Source organism: Epinephelus fuscoguttatus, linkage group LG6 (assembly GCF_011397635.1).
Source record: "Epinephelus fuscoguttatus linkage group LG6, E.fuscoguttatus.final_Chr_v1".
In the NCBI taxonomy this organism is placed as follows: domain Eukaryota; kingdom Metazoa; phylum Chordata; class Actinopteri; order Perciformes; family Serranidae; genus Epinephelus; species Epinephelus fuscoguttatus.
In genome coordinates this window covers 42,267,474-42,284,338 of record NC_064757.1, presented here as the reverse complement: position 1 = coordinate 42,284,338, position 16,865 = coordinate 42,267,474, and the positions used below count along the sequence as shown (strand labels likewise).

At 41.0% G+C, this 16,865-nt stretch overlaps 1 protein-coding gene across 1 annotated transcript in view; it reads left to right on the top strand.

Moving 5' to 3' along the window:
- fras1 (Fraser extracellular matrix complex subunit 1) overlaps positions 1-16,865 on the top strand; it is a 402,098-nt gene that overhangs the window by 363,652 nt on the left and 21,581 nt on the right. Inside the window, exons 47-51 of the mRNA XM_049578302.1 lie at positions 3,625-3,749; positions 7,714-7,854; positions 8,407-8,634; positions 12,494-12,607; positions 14,040-14,190. Of these exons, the coding sequence (XP_049434259.1) occupies positions 3,625-3,749; positions 7,714-7,854; positions 8,407-8,634; positions 12,494-12,607; positions 14,040-14,190 (759 nt within the window). The remainder of the gene's footprint in view (positions 1-3,624; positions 3,750-7,713; positions 7,855-8,406; positions 8,635-12,493; positions 12,608-14,039; positions 14,191-16,865) is intronic.

Genomic DNA, 16,865 nt, shown 5'->3' with positions numbered 1-16,865 from the left:
AGAAAGATGCATCTTCTAGTCACAAAGAGGTGATTATTCGCTTCCGTGCTGTTGAACAATCCTGCCCCAGCTGAATGGATTCCCCACATCGCTGAACGCTCTCGCAGCATGCTAATTAGCTGGATGTTAACGCCGCTCTCCGATCTTCGAGCATCAGTTCACCTCAGAGCCACAGAGCAGCACCGGATAATTACCACTAGCCATTCAGCCCACCTGTCATTCCATGCTAACTCGCACAGCTAGCTGCTCCTGTGGGATAGCTTGTCAGCCTACAAGGAATGTCAACGTAACAACACAGAGACATGAATGCCCACTTTCAAAGCCAAAGTCTTCAAAGTGATTATTGACCAGCTGAGGTTGTGAAACCTCTCTGAGGTGAAGCGTCTGTCAAAGGGCACCTGTCGTACTAATTAGTGAAGACTGTAACTCATTGCCTCACCTCAGATTCAACTTATGTTCACTGCAGCTTCTGCTATGCATCGTCTCTACTGCATGGTTGAGCTGGACTTTATTCTGTTTTGTTTTCCACTGCAGATAATACCCCCTCAGTGTCGGTGGGATTCTCAGCTGATTGCCAGAGATATATTTACTTTTTAACGACGCGTTTATGTAGAGAAGCGGCTGCGTCGTGAACCGAATAGTTCAAATACTTGCTAATGTGCTACACGGGTACTGGAGGATCCCACTGGGGGGCACACCAGAGAAATCAGACCATATGAAACAACCGCATCTGCCTGATGTAAACAATAAACATGACGAGAAGAGTACACTACTGTTAATTCTGAGATCACTGTGAATCACAGAGGAAAAAGTGACAGTGGTGCCATTGTGGATGGTATGTTTTGCATGTCATGACAATGGCGAGTTTGTTTCTCTCATTCTGCTTACACCTCTCTCTACAGAAGTATTGAGTTAAATTCTTAGGCTGTGCACAACCATCGTTACAAATGGAAAATATCAATCAATATTTTGGTCACATTTTCTCTGTTTCTTCTTCTTCTTCTTCTTCTTCTTTGTCTTCTTTTCTCCGTTGGTCTATAAAACATTGTATACCACCTCTTAAGCTGACAACACATCAAGGTGGTGAGGCTGCTGTGTGACTTTTGAGACATTATTTTGTTATTCACTAACAAGACTACACCAATAGTGTTTCCAGAATGATTTATTACATGTTTTGTATGATGAGTAGTCATGACTGAGGAGGAGAGGGTTAGGGTTGAGGGATGAAGGGATGGGGGGATGAGGGTTGAGGGAAGGAGGGACGAGGGGGAGAAGGAGTGAAGGTATGAGAGGAGGAAAGAGGGTTATGGGTGGATGGACAGATGGATGGACGGATGCTTGATGGTTGGAACTGGGAAGTTGAGACTCTGGGTGGGGGAGCCATCTCTTGATTCTCTTAGGTACAATCGGAACCCCTGGTTCCTGTAATAACACAAGAGAGAGAAAAGGAAACAAAAAGAAAGGGGGTTTGGGGGGGAGGGATGTGGAAACTGAGTCAAAGGAGTATTAAACAGATGAGGTATGCTTAAATACTCATTGAACGGAAATGGGATGTGTTCAAGGCGTGGTCTTGTTCCCGAATTTAGTTATAAAACTTCATTTTAAAAAAGCCATAAAGCCCAACAAGTGAGCGCAGCTATCAGTGATCATCATGTTTTTTCGGATATAGGTGAGGTGAAACTTTAATGTGTCAGAACTCAAGTGTTCAGTCAACAACAGGCCAAATATCTTAAGAAGAGATATCAGAAGGAATGTCTGGGTTCACTTTTTGCAGCTCACATGCAACAAGTATTAAACAATTTTTTGATCACCAAGTCAAACTGCTTGCTTTGGAAAACATGCGCACCAGTTTTAAGAATGACAGCAATGATTTCAGATAGTCAAGTTAAATTGTACAGCACTAAAACCACTGACCTGCCTCTTCTCCATTGAGCATCGTACATTTTTTCTTCTTTTCTATAGTTTGAGTCAATAACTCTCGAAGTCTTTTCATCTTTTGACTTGTGTGAAAATAAGAAAAGCTTTTGCCTGGTCTTATATCACAGAATTAAATCAGATGTGCACGCACAGCATTCAGTCTGTGTTTAATGTTCTGGAAAAACAAAAACTTGGTATTTCTTGCTATTGTCTGTCAAGACAGATGGAAAACACATTTCCATTTAATATGATGAGGCAAATAAGCAGGTATTTTCATCTCTGACGGAGAATATGGCCTCTGTTTCCCTGTGTGCCTCTCCTGATTATGATGATGTATAAACGTTCAGCTGGGGAATAGACGACATAAGCGAGGACGACAGGGAGTTTCACTGTGTCAAAAGTCGACACAGTGAAGAAGATTGATGTTGAAAAGTCTACATTTCCATTTCTCTAAGGCCCTCTGTGACATGTCCAATGAGTTATTGCTCCCAGTATAATATTTGACCTGCGTCATTATTGTTGTTTTTAGGATTTTATATTCCTCACATCTGCACAGGAAAATAACTTTTCACCATCCTGTCTGCTTAGGGAAATAACTTTGATATTATCACGAGGCTGTGAAGTTATTACCTCCCCATCAAAGTCACCGGCAGCGTGTGAGGTCCGTTTATAGATTATTGAATATCCCTTCAAACAATGACAAGCCTGTAACAAACTGTAACTGCCTAACTTGAAATATAATATCAGTTAATGGTAAAATGCTGTTAGCTTGAAATTGTAGGACTCACATTGTTTCCATCTTTCCGCATAAAAACCTGTCGACACCCTTCTGGTTTTAATGCAGCAATTTATATGATAACATGTTTGATTTGTTAAACTGTCAGCTGTGAAAATGAAATGTTAGAAAATGAAATATTAGAAATGGGAATCACAGAAATTGAAGTTTGATTGAACTTCTGTCCAGTCTCTCTTTTGCATTCATCAGACATAACTGTTCAATGCATTTTATATATCAAATGTAACTACGAATACATTCAGGTATCACACAAAGAACTGCATTGTCTCCTCCCTGAAAGCTTTAGCAAGTGTCTTAAAGCATCTAGCCATAACAAATCAGCAGAAAATGAACTCCTGTGATGCTAAATATGTTTTGGTTCTTTTTTTAGACAATTGCCTTTAGTTTCACGCAGAGTAGTGTTTGATCGTCGCAATCAAACCTGATTACGTTTCCCACTGAGTTTTAATCCATCGAGGCGTCAGAGAGTGAAAAAGAGCCAGGGCCTCATTAAAAAGGTTTAACTTTAGTTTATTTGCCCATTAAAATGACAAAAGTCAACAAAGAGAAAAGGAATGCAGTGTGTGTTCAGAGACAAAATGCCAAAATATAACAGAAAAAAAAGTGTGGTGACAAAGAGACACAGAAGAGAGAATAAAAGACAACTGACAGTGAAATTCAATACGGGAACGATCGGTGGGGGGAGAAAAAACAAAATGCATAAATAACAAGTAGCACCAAGTGAGTGTGGCAGCATGTGTTCAAAGAGAAACAGGAGAAGAATGAATGCCCTAATGATGTTTTTGTGTTTATGTGTGTGTTTGTCTACATTAGTGCTTGTGTACAGTGTGGGTGTTTCAAAGATAGACGAATTAATGATTTTTTACTGATTGTCCCAACTCCACTAACAACTATTCTTCTTCTCTCTCCAGGCACCAGAATCAGCACATTCACCCAGGCAGATCTGGCATCTCGCAGCATCCAGTACGTCCACACCAGTGAAGAAGAGAAGCATGCTGACCAGTTCTCCTTCACCGTGTCTGACGGGACAAATGAGGTGAATACAATAATGCTCTAAAGAAGCAGAAAGGGCTTTGAAGACCTGTTAGCGTTGATTGGGTTCAGTTCAGTCCAACAATGTGGGAGTTCAAAAAAGAACAGTAAAGAATGTTTTCATGATACCTGGAGGTACACTGTGACAAGAAAAAGAGCTTTAGGTTAGGACCCTCTGATCCTCCTGATCGTTTCGCCACAGACACCGATAGACAGGATACTGGAAATGACACAAGGGTTTCCCCAGCCTTCTTGGCTTATGGCCCCTTCGAATTAAGCAATGTCTGCTTGTGACCTCTTATTGCAAGTTATGGACACTGAGGTTGGAAACTTCAATGAGACTATAGTATAAGTAGCATAAGATATTCTGGGCAGGGTTTCCCTAAAAAACAATGTATAGGCATGTCCAACAGGTAGGAGGCCAAGGGATGGACCCAGAACAAGCTTGAGGGAGTATATATCTCATCTGGCCTGGGAACGCCTCGGGATCCCCAGGAGAAGCTGGAAAGCGTTGCTGGGGACAGAGACGTCTGGAGTACTTTGCTTAGCCTGCTGCCCCCATTACCCGGCCCCAGATAAGCAGATAAAAATAGATGGATGGATGACATATAGATTCATACAGAAGTAATCCCTCTCAGTCGTCACTTATGACCCACTAGTAAGTGTGTGTCTTATTTTCTGTTTTCAGGACGTTTCTGGGCGTGTACCCCCACAGCGCTCAGGTGACGTCAGGGCTTTATAAAAAAGTAGCGACCAGGTGCCAGACTGTAAGCAGCAGGCATGTAAGAGACACTGCGCCACAAAACACAAATATAGTGAGGCGAAACACCAAACAAGATTGAGTCTGGGGCTGGCAGGCGTATTTATAAATACTGTTTAGCATACATTTAAAGACAGTGACTATTCAAATGTTTCATTGCAAGAATTTTTAAAAGACATAAAGAAGTGACAGTATGAAGTATTTCACAAGAAAAACTTCCAAATTTTATCATCTTGTAACCCCTAAGGTTTGTCTTTGAAACTGAACATAATAATAGCATTCGGTATTCTGAAATATCCAAAATAAAAATGACTTTTATTCAAAAACAGCTTGCCACCTTAACTATTTTTACTGCCTCAACAATCCCTGGACTAATGTTACATATGAGTAATGAGGTGAGATTTAGGAATCTTTATCAGGAGAGAAAAGTTTCATCTCTGCATCCTTCACTTTAGGAGTAGTTTACAATGGAAATAATAGAGGACTCAGTGAGGTTCCTGGGGGAACGCCTTTAGGAAAGTTAATGAGCACTTCCAAGTGTCTGTGATATTAAATATCCAGACTTTTTCTTTAGTTTTGGACATCTAGAAATATAAACAAAAGTCCCTCACCAAGAAACAATCATTTCAAATTCCAAAATTCCCCCCAAAAAATCAACTTCATTTTACTAAAGTGAAACTTATTTTTCCTGAAGAGCATAGGACCTCAAAATGCTAATTTCAGCTTCATTCTTGTGTGTCTTGGTGGAAATTTCAAAATAATCTCACCAAGGCCATGCTCAAGAAAGCTATGTTCAGGGCCTCAGGAAAACTGGGTAATTTACAACAGAAACAGACAACAAACTGAAACTCTTTTGTCTTTATGAGCTTCATAAGTTGTAGCCAGGCGCAAAGTTAGTCTCTACAGAATGGCCTGCTCAGTGCAGACATTCCCCCTCACATAATCAGAAGTTAAGGATAAGACAGCTCTGTTCGAAGAGGCAGATGGGCTTGTACGTGATTCGTGCTTAAGCATCTTTTAGCAATAACAAACCCCACTTGAGACGTCTGTGTCTCTTAGTTCTCATGACTATGAATTAAAGAGAGGCACGGTTTGTCCTCCACATAAAAAGCCCTTCAGACTGCTTTGTCATTGGCTTTTTTGTTTTGAGATTAAGCTTTTTAGCCTGAAATAGTGACACAGGGTCGTTAAAAGTTTTCCAACCCATAGCACAGTAATTACCTTTCAATATAAAATCTAAATTTATAAATAATTATATATATCAAAGCTAACGAACCCCAAGCTTTTATAGTGGTTAGGAAGTGGCACTCCAGACCTTCCAACAACCCCCCCACCCCCAGTTCGCCTCATGCATAAATCTGCCTTGCTAATCCAGACTAATGAGGACCACAAGGACTTGAGTAAACATGTGAAAAAGGTCATTTGGCCTTCACGCCTGGCTGGCTGCAGTGTGTGGAGGCTTTTGTGGCCGCTGTAGTGGTTAGTGTTTGTGAAGTGGTTTGGTGCTTTTGCTTTTGTTAACTCTCCTCTCTCCAGTTGGGAGGTCTGTTCAGTTTTCTGTTGGAATAACACGGCATATTAATGACAAAGTGTTCTGCATTGAAGTTGAGGGGTTTTTTTGCATTTTAAAGTGTTACTAAAGCAGAATATTTTACTCGTGTGTAGTGAGCGGGGATTACTCAAGGGCATACCGCTACGCAGTTTCTGTTCTAACTGTAGTTTGTGCTATTTGGGTTATGTCATCTGGGTTAAATGTCCACCGGGGCATACAGTATGGAAAGTGACTGCATATAGTTTTTTCGCTTGGCTGAGTCCTATACCATTAGTGGTATATTTTATTTTATCTATTCAGTATCATGACCATCATCATTGCTCTCAGTGCAATATATTGAAAATAACATTGGTGTCCTGTGAAAGCTCCAATACATTTTCATGAGTGAACAAAAACAGCCTTGTTTTCAACTTTATGAATATGTATTGTTTCTAGGGCTGCCCCCGACCAAGAATTCTTCGAGTCCACCAGTAGTCGTCATTTAGGTCCATTAGTCAACTAGTCGCCCACATGTTTACGATATTAATTTAATGATTAAATGATATATTTTGGTGGTTTGAGTTGAAGGTGTGAGAAAGAATAGTATCAGTAACATTGTTAACACTGTGCTACATTACAGAGAAATACAAACCGTACTAATGAACCTTCATTAATATAGGCCTATATTTTATCTCCAAGTGCACGTCACACACTGAGCGAGCCGCCTGTTAATGACGCTGTGGGCTAATGGGCATGTAGCTACTTCCATGTTTCAGATGATACGTCATGTTTGTAGTCGACCAATGAAGATGAGTTTACATATCACCTTGGGTTCGTCCTTCACCTTCTCAAAATGATCCCACACTTTGGATTTCCTGCCCGACATGTTATTAACTAGCCTGTGGAATAACCGCAGGTACCAGTACATTGCCTTTTGTGCCATCGTTAGTGTTGTCTTGATCCTATGTCCTGGTTTTAAAGGCTGCATTACAGTGAAGTGAACTAGCCAGACTGATCTAACTGAACCTTACCATATCATCGCAATATCGATGTCGAGGTATTGGTTAAAAGATAGAGTGATATTTTATTTTCTCCATATCGCCAAGCCCGAGTTTCAAGACACCGTAAAACTTCAATTAGTAGCTTAGTAGTTCGAAACTTGGATTCATTTTTATGAAAAACATTTTTGATTCTTTTGATCAGTGGTCCAGTTTTCCTTCTGTGCAAAAATGCATTCAGCTGAAGTTCATATGAGGCCTCAGTAGTGTGAATACAAATCCAGTGGATATCCACTGTTTACATATGGTACATTTGGGCATGTCAGTGTTGTTTTAAGACTTGAATAAATGTCAGCCTATAGAGCTTGGGTAGGCAGTTGAATTGTGGCGTCACTGGGCAAGAATCTTATAATAAATTTGGAGCATGTTGTAATTCAAGTGTTCTGAGAGAAACAGGAACACTAAATCCTTGAGTTTGTATAAAGTGAAATGTTTGATACACAAGTAATAATTCCTGGTGAATAAAATGAGCGACGTTGCCTTCGAGAGATGATGGACAAAACGGAACTTTAAAAAATTCAGGGGGAAAAAATTGAGAAACCCAAAAAATAGCGACAACTGTCCGGAAAGAGTTGCACATTTGTACAGTTTCATATTGTCTTGTGCACGTTGTCTCCAGGTTGCCCAGACTTTCTACATCACTATCAAACCAGTGGACGACTCCCTGCCTCTGCTCCAGGTCCCTGGCATGAGGGTCCAGGAAGGCGTAAGGAAGACCATCACAGAGTTTGAGCTGAAAGCCACTGATGCAGACACGGAGGTAGGACGCACAAATCCCAGAAAATCTTCAGCAGCTCTCATTATTTATTTATTTATTTTACCAGTGTAGAAAAGAGCATGACCCCTGTATAATAGTTGGTGATCAGCAGCTAAGCTGGCCACACTAAGCTGTGTAAGCTGTTGTTCAGAACACCGGCCGTTCGCTACAGCTTTATTTTCTCTGGCAGCAACATCACAAAGACTATTTCCTCCTGCAGCCTCAGATACTCTTACACTGTTAATCCAATAAATCTGCTATCTTCAACACAGTCCAGGACTTATTTTGTGATTATTGTAATATCCTATTTTGGTGTGGAGCTACTTTCTCTGAACAAGCCTAGCCTACTTCTACTGCAATTAGAGATTTCACAGGATCTTTAAAAGCCACAACGGAGCTTAATTATTCAGCTGTGGGTTATATATGTTACGTTCTTTTTAATAGAACAGTTATAATAATGTTGAATCCTCACCACATATTCATAACTTGAATTTCTTTTCGTCACCTCTTGTCCATTCCTCTCCCTCCACTTTTTTCTGCTAAAACTCTGTCCAGGCGGAGTCCATTGTCTTCACCGTGGTCCAGGCTCCTCGTCACGGCACCATTGAGCGCACAAGCAACGGCCAACACTACCGGCAGACCAGCAGCTTCACCATGGACGACATCTACCAGAACCGCATCAGCTACAACCACGACGGCTCCAACTCGCTCAAGGACCGCTTCACCTTCAGTGTGGCCGATGGCACCAACCTGCTCTTCATGGTGGAGGAGGGCGGCAAGGAGGTAACAGCATATGTGTGTGTGGGTGTGTGTGTGTGGGTGGGTGGTGTGTGCACTGACATTTTTACCACAGCAAGAAGGCTAAATTTGCAGTTAGATTGTGGGTTGATGTGTGTGTGAGTGTGTGAGGCAGCCTTCTGACATATTTATTATAGCTAGATGATTGAATTAGCAGAGTTAGGGCACATCTCGTGTGTGTGTGTGTGTGTGTGTGTGTGTGTAGGGGAGGGGAGTCACTGCTCTGACCTTTTAATGACAGGAGGGGTGAATCAGCAGTTTGTGTGTGCACTTGTGCATCTATCTTTGTGAGGACATATTTGAGTTATAGATCCAGAGAGTGACACACTTGAGGTCATTTTTGAAAAGCGTGGGCATCTCTGGAAAGTAGGAATGTAACGTTTTATTGAATTCCACCATATGGTGGTTAAAAATATCTTGATGCTGTTGTAGGACTGTGACAAAATCCACCACGATATTACATGTCTTTTTCTGCTAGTACAGCTGCGTTCTGCTGCCTCTCTTTGTTGAAAATTGTCAGGGATCGACTTTAATACTTGCCCTGGGGTAAGTAAACTCTGTGTGCAGGCAAGTGGAATTGCCTAAAGCAATTGTCTGGTCAGGCAAGTGAAAAATAATTGCAATGTATGCAGCGTTATCTGAAAATAAACTGTGTACTGTATTGCTGAGGTGTGCTTTTCCTGCTGAGCTTTGGTATGAGTCTGTCTCACAAAGCGTAGTTCAAGCTGATAAGAAGAATCAGACATACTGGACGCTATAAAAGTTAACTCTGGGGGCAGCATTGTCCTATATGACATAACGTTACTACTGTTAAATAACTCTGAATCACGCGGCACGGTGGTGTGGTGGTTAGCACTCTCGCCTCACAGCAAGAGGGTTGCCAGTTCGATCCCGGGCGTGGGAGCCCTTCTGTGCGGAGTTTGCATGTTCTCCCCGTGTCAGCGTGGGTTCTCTCCGGGCACTCCGGCTTCCTCCCACAGTCCAAAGACATGCAGGTTAATTGGTGACTCTAAATTGTCCGTAGTTGTGAATGTGAGCGTGAATGGTTGTCTGTCTCTATGTGTCAGCCCTGTGATAGTCTGGTGACCTGTCCAGGGTGAACCCTGCCTCTCGCACGATGTCACCTGGGATAGGCTCCAGCCCCCCCGCGACCCTCAAGAGGATGAAGTGGTTAGAAGATGAATGAATGAACTCTGAATCACCACATGCAAGAGACTTTTGCCCGAAAGTCCACACCATGTAATTGTTAGCTGCTGATTGTATGTTTTGTACGTTAAAAAAAATATATGATAATTGTTCATAATCCTGTCGGTTTTATTTATTTATTTTTATAAAGCTGTCAAGATGTCAAGCCCTGATTGTATTGATAGCAGAGGACGCGATCATACTAGCGAGAAAGACAGACTTATGGACACAGACTCAGACCCAGCCAGAAAATGGCGACTGTAAATATCAGTTTTTTTTATTTAGTAAAGGACAAATTTTCTAGTCGTCATTTTTCTGATTTTTAATATCGCGATAAATACTGTATTGTGGATGTTTCATTGAGGTAATATTGTACTGTGAGTTTTTGATTTTGTTACATCTCTGTTGGAAATTGAAAATATTTTTGAAAAAGAAAGGTTATTATTGGAAAGTATGAGCACAAAAAGGAAAGGAAAGCGTATTTAAGTGAGGACATTTCTGGAAAATAAGGAAATTAAGGACATTTTAGAAAAAGTGAGGATACTTTGGAAAAGTGAGGATGTTTTAACAAGGGATGAAACTATTGGAAACTTTCGACATTTTTGGAAAATTTGTGGACACATTTTGAGAAGTGAGGACATTTAGGAAAAGTGAGGATGCTTTGACAAGGCAGAACATTTTTACATTTCTGGATATTGAGGACATGTTTTTAGAATATATGACATTTTGAAAAGAACATATTTTTGTAAAATTAAAAAACTCAACACTTTCTAATTTCTAACTTCTCACTTGAAAATGATTTCACAGTCCCTCAGATTCACTTTACCATCCCTCCAGTATTTTGTTTTCTGGGCTCGAGGCAAAACCACTGGTCTAGAATGCAATAAACGAGTGTCCTCAACAGTACAGAAATACAAACAGCTGTGTGTGTGTGTGTGTGTGTGTGTGTGTGTGTGTGTGTGTGTGTGTGTGTGTGTGTTGTTAATGTCAGCTTTATGGTGGTAGTTATGAGCCAGCCTCAGGGTGAATTGACTTCTCAGCTTGTCAATTTAGCCGCCCCTCTCAGCCGCCCTCCGCCACCTGTCACTACAAATTGTCCATATGATTAAACTGAATGACAGCAGGCAGGTATTGATATCCCCGATCACACACACACACACACACACACACACACACATCTCTGGCCTGTGTTCATTATCTTTCGATCGCTTGGGGACATTTGGCTCAATGGTCACGCGTGTTCAGCAGCTCAGACGACGGTTTGTGGCATTCACGCTGCCGCTGTTTGAGGTGAATTAGTTCCTGGTGGAGCTGCCGTGTGATTTAATAATGCATGAGCTCCTTTCAGACGAATGCATCCTTCAAATGGCATGTGTTGAAGCTGGCCTTCACAGCATCTGTGTGATGACAGGCTGCTCTTTGTGTGGTCCCTCTTCCCTCTCAGTACCTATCAGAGTAGTTTATCTGATTTGGTCAGCACAGTCTGAGGGGGACAAATCAGCCCAGTAATAACTCCTCCTGCGCTTTTTGCCACCGTGACATTCAACCTCTATCCTGCTCATGGGAACCTTTCCATTTCCTGTTTTAACAGCTCATTCTAAAGACTAAGTTGTCCTAAGCTTTGTCATTTCAAAGTAGTTCAAGTGAAAACTTTTCACAGAGAAGTCTGTATATTATCCATATCTGTTTCTGCAGCCAGATGTTGCTGCTGACTTGTTTAAATGTCATTTTTGGAGCAACATAAACGACATTAGGGGTGGGTGGATTGATACCAAAATATCTATACTATAGATATTAAGTTTCCATTTTGAAGATCGATTCTAGCGTCAATAAGATTGATACCAAAACAGGGAGTAGTTTCTCCCTTCTGTGTCGTATTATTTGTATTTTGAAAGTAAAAGCTGTCCGTGCAGACAACGGTCTGTTGTCGTGAACACATCTAGTGCATGCACCGTTTGCTTCTCCGCTGCTTTTGTGTTGTCTGCACTTAAATAACACATGCGGCGTGCACTGTGACACATAATAGCAGATGATGGCTTAATGAAAGAGGAAAAAACCATGAGAAAGAGAACTTAGAGCTGCAACTAAAATGAAAGGAGGAGGGAAATGCCTGAGCATCCAGACCCCAGTCACAGAGAGAGTTCACTGGCAGAGTCTGTTCAGAGGCTCAGACGAGGAATATACAGGAAATTAATATTCTAGTTAAATCAGATCTTCAGCATTGGTTAATGTCACATTTTCAAACTTTGATTGGTCATCATAAGCTTATTTATCAGCTCATAAATAATGACACACAACTCTCCCCTACATTAAAGTACATCTCAGTAATGGAATATGTATCGGTATCATTTTGGCAATTCTGGTGGAAAACAATTAGTGGTATTGCCCACCTTTAAATGACATTGATTATTGAGATTTAAAACTTAAATCTGAGGGACAGATATCTTAGAAACCTGGCCACTGAAACCAAAACTATTAGCATGGCCAGAGAGCACAAGAAGTAATTGAGAAAACATGTGTTGTGTTGTTTGGATGACCAGGAAATGTTTAAAAAAAAAAGGCTCAAGCTGTTAAATTCTCTTTTGTGTGACTGTCCATCAGATTCTCCTCCAAAAACTTCTTCAGACTTTCAAACTGTCAACTTTCTTTGGCTCTCCAGATCGTGACAGCTGCTCCACAGAAGTTCAAGATTGACATTCTGCCAGTTGACGATGGCACGCCGCGTATCGTCACCAACCTGGGCCTGCAGTGGCTGGAGTACATGGACAACAAGGTACGAGTCTTTCTCCTCACAGACGTCTGCAGACAGACTTTATGTGTCTGCTTTTTCATGGTGATGTTTAATAACCATAAAAAGATTAATGAACCCAGTGATGGAGATCAACTTTCTAATTACCCTTTCAAATTGCCAAAGTGAAGTTGCATTGCAAATGATAATACTTCCCTCCTGCTTATCAGTTTTCAATATGCACATGAAAGATGTGAATGAGCGGGAGGTCGTTGCAGAGTGGTCTGCAGTTTTTAAAAATAACTTGACTCTGCAAACACAGCTCTGTGTCGTCTTCAACCAATCGTATCACAGTAATGTATTGACCGTGTCTTTTGGGACTGACAGAAGTGCAAAGAGAAGCTCACAATGTATAATTTACTTGCTCCCCCTGCTGGTTCAAACACCTCAACACAACGCAACCACCATATTCTGTAGCACACACTGTAAAAATGTCACTTAGTTCATCCATCCTGAGTCTGTGCTGTGTTTGCACTGCAGGTAATTAAGTCTTGGATGTTTTATCACAGAGGAAAATTAGCATACAATGTTAAACTCTTGCATCTGCCTCTAACAGCTGGAGATAACAAACAGCTCCTCAGTGAAAAAGTAGTTTTCAGTGGAAACAGTTCAGCTGCAGCCTGAGATGAATATCTCTCTGTGAGACACTGCAGTCTGCATCTGTGCTTCTCATTTATAATCTTGACCGCCCGGTTTTTGCCTGGAGTGGTTTTAGAAAACTTAACACAGTGTTAATTCCCTATCTCTGATACACAACATACAGGAATAAACAGGGTTCCAAACGCTGGGAAAATATGCAAGTGGCTCCAAGATTAGCTTCACGCACCAGCCAAAAAGCCAGCGGTAATCTGTTGGATGGCTGGTAGATTTTGGAATCCAGCAGCCACAGTGGCAGGTGCACAAAAGTTAATGTCCAACCCTGGGAATAAATGGTTTCAGCGTAATTATAGAATACTTATTTTTAGTTTTGACAAAACGATGTTAACAAAATGAACCAAGAAGGGACAAAAGATAAATACTAAATTTAAATTATTCCAAGCTACATTTCAAGCAGGACAAGCAGCAGCAGTACTCTACTAAGGTTAAATAAAGGGCTCCAGGTGGGTGCAGCTTTGGCAAACTCAACCTCCAGGACACTCACACCAGGCTAACAGCAAAAGATCAATACCTCATCTCAACTACACATTTGAGTCCTGATGAAAACAGGATCATAATCCGCATTACTCATATGAAACCACAGAAGCATTCTTTGCCTTAATTTATCCAGATCATTATCCAGAGAGAGGAAGAACAGAAGCCAGAAACACAATCATCATCAACAGTAATTCATGAAGCTGCTGCTGCTAGCTCATTTGCTTTCAGACTGCAGATGATGTCTGTGGTGTAATTTCAGTCACTTCTGTTTAACATCCATCAGGCCACTAACCTGATCTCCAAGAAGGAGCTGCTGACGATGGATCCAGACACGGACGACGGACAGCTGGTTTATGAAATCACCACGGAGCCAAAGCACGGCTTCCTGGAGAGCAAGCTGAAACCTGGCAGCCCCATCACCACCTTCACACAAGGTACACAGCACCCAGCTCTTTGTTTCTGACAGCAGATACATGTTAATATTATGCACAGAGAAATATGTAGCTCCGTATATGTTCACTTTTTGACAAAGGAGCTGTGTGCAACTACATTTATGTGAGAAAAGTGATTATTAGTGATGTCATTATCAGTGTCACAGTTTCTGTTACATGTTGTATTAACAGACTGGCTGGGTGCTTCATTTTGCCGTCACTCTTTGGCAGTTGTTTCTCGTACTTTTGGCTTGTGAAGTCAAGCCATCTGCATATTATCCTTCATCACAGATTCTGGTAGATTTCCTTCTAATGGTGCGTGTCCAGGGGACGTTTTTGGATTCTAGGGGTCACGCTGTTTCCATGGGCGTACCACTTACACTTGGGGGCTGTCTGCTCCCATATTTCAGACCTGACCAACATGGCGGCTCATTTGGAAACTTTCTTTTATATTACGAAAATTGCTCACCGAAACGTGTTTCTGAACACATTTGAGGCAACAAATAAACCAGGCAGGTGCTGAATCTGTCTTCATTTTAGATCGGCAGTGGTTGGTTTAAAAACTTTTCTGGAGGTTCCAGAGGCAGCGAGTTGTGCTGGACGTCCCTGATTTTCATAAAGTAGCCTAGACCTCCACTTGACGACAGCCAAAGTGACTCCTTGTCTCTCAAAATGCAACGTGGCACTACCAGAATGCATTACACGGCTGCTTAGATAGGCGATGAATAGGAAGCGTGGACACGAACCATAACATTATTTCTCTTGAGAGATTTTGAAGGTCTGCAGAGGGAAAAGTATAAAGTGTTTTAAAAGAAAAACACAATAAATTAAAAAAAACTGTGAAGTGAAGTAAAAGTCAGAAAGAAGTTATCATTGTAAGAAGTTATTTTGCCCTATTTGGACGGGATTAGACGTGGGGTAAAGTCATTATTACCAGGGACTTTAGTCCTGTCTGAATGCGCCATGTCTGTAATCATTATGGATAATGTCAGTAAAAATTACGGTGACCCTTACCTCCTGTGAAACGGTCCAGAGAAAATACCTCAGGTAATATTAATCCCATGCGAACGTGATCCTCTGTAAAAATGTATGTAAATATTTCGTCACGTCCTGTTTACAACTAGTTCTCCGCGTTTTTCCGATGATGGAGGCGCTTGAAGAAGCATTGGGTGTTGATAGTGGACATTCTTCTAATGATCACATAGCCCTACGTGGGAGACCAATCAGAAGGTTGAGAAGAAAGCACTTTTCAGAGCCACAAGACTTCTGGTTGTGTAATGTAGGCCTAATATAAATCCATATTGCTAATCGTTGTGTACACACAATCCTGATCATGGGCAATGTTTCATATTGGCCTAATCATTAGTGTCTGGGCAGCTAAGCTGCCAGGACACTATTGTAATCCTAGGTATTCTTCTTCTTTCTACTTTCTTCTTCTTCTTCCGAGGAAATCATACCTCCCATGGGTGAAAACTCACCAAACTTTGCACAAAGGTCCAGTCTCATGCCAGATATCCTCAGCTGTAAACTCAAGCCAATAGTCCTGATGGTGGCGCTACAGCAAGCGTCTAAAGTTCAAAACTTTGAAAATTCATAACAAATCAGCCATACGTGCTACAACTTCACAACTTTCATCAAACTGTAGCCCCAATACTGAAGAAACTTTTGTACATTTAAACCTATTAAAAATTATGAAGTTCATCACTCTGTTTTTTTCAAACACTGTAAAACTTCTTAAACCTATCTCCTCCCACAATTTTTGCTCAATTGACACCAAACTTGCTACAGAGCATCTTCAGACTGTCCTACACAAACTATGTTTCTCTGATTTTTGATTTATCAAAAATTCAGCCTACAGTGCATCAAAATGTTTGACTGTAAACGGTGCTGTAAACATATACATGCAAATTCTTGCTAAATAAATCTTCAATGTTCATGAAAAAAATGACAAAATTCTAGAGTCATGGTAGATGATGTGTGGCAAATTTCAGAATTTTATCTCAAAAACTGAATTTTTGACAGCATTTTGAATTTTGCTCTAATGTGAACAATTGGAGTCAATGTAAAAATGGCAATTTTAAACATCAGTTTTTCACTTATGGAGCAAATCAATCATTGTTACAAACAAACTACCAACATCTCCATGCTGTCTAGATGCAATATGTGTATTTTCAGATTTTTGTCTTAATAACTTTTTACAGTGGTGTGAAATCTGCCTTTCCATGCATGGACAGCTGCTAAACCTGCACGTCTGGCTTAGTCAGTTTGTGAAGCTACACATGAATTGGCACTGATTAATTAGCTCAGTGAGATAGAAATTGATTCTTAGTCTCAGAGGTTGTGAGGTCAAGTCTCAGCTGATACGAAAGACAGATTGTGTTTCTAAATTCCTAAATGTTTTCCAATTCTTCTGCTTGTTGCTCAGAATTGCTTAAAAATGCCCGGACCGACCCATCACTGCACAGCAGCTATAATTTATTATTATTATCGTTCAGCTGATGCTTACAGGAAGCAACGTAGCATGCACATGCCGACTGGGAAGTGACGCCAGAGCGCAAACCGAGTTACCACTCCCATCTGTGGTGGAATTATGGAGATTTCTTGTCAAAATGGACATTTATATTACAGACATCCTGTGGTAAACTGACATTAGTCCACATCCTAATCCCGTCCGAATT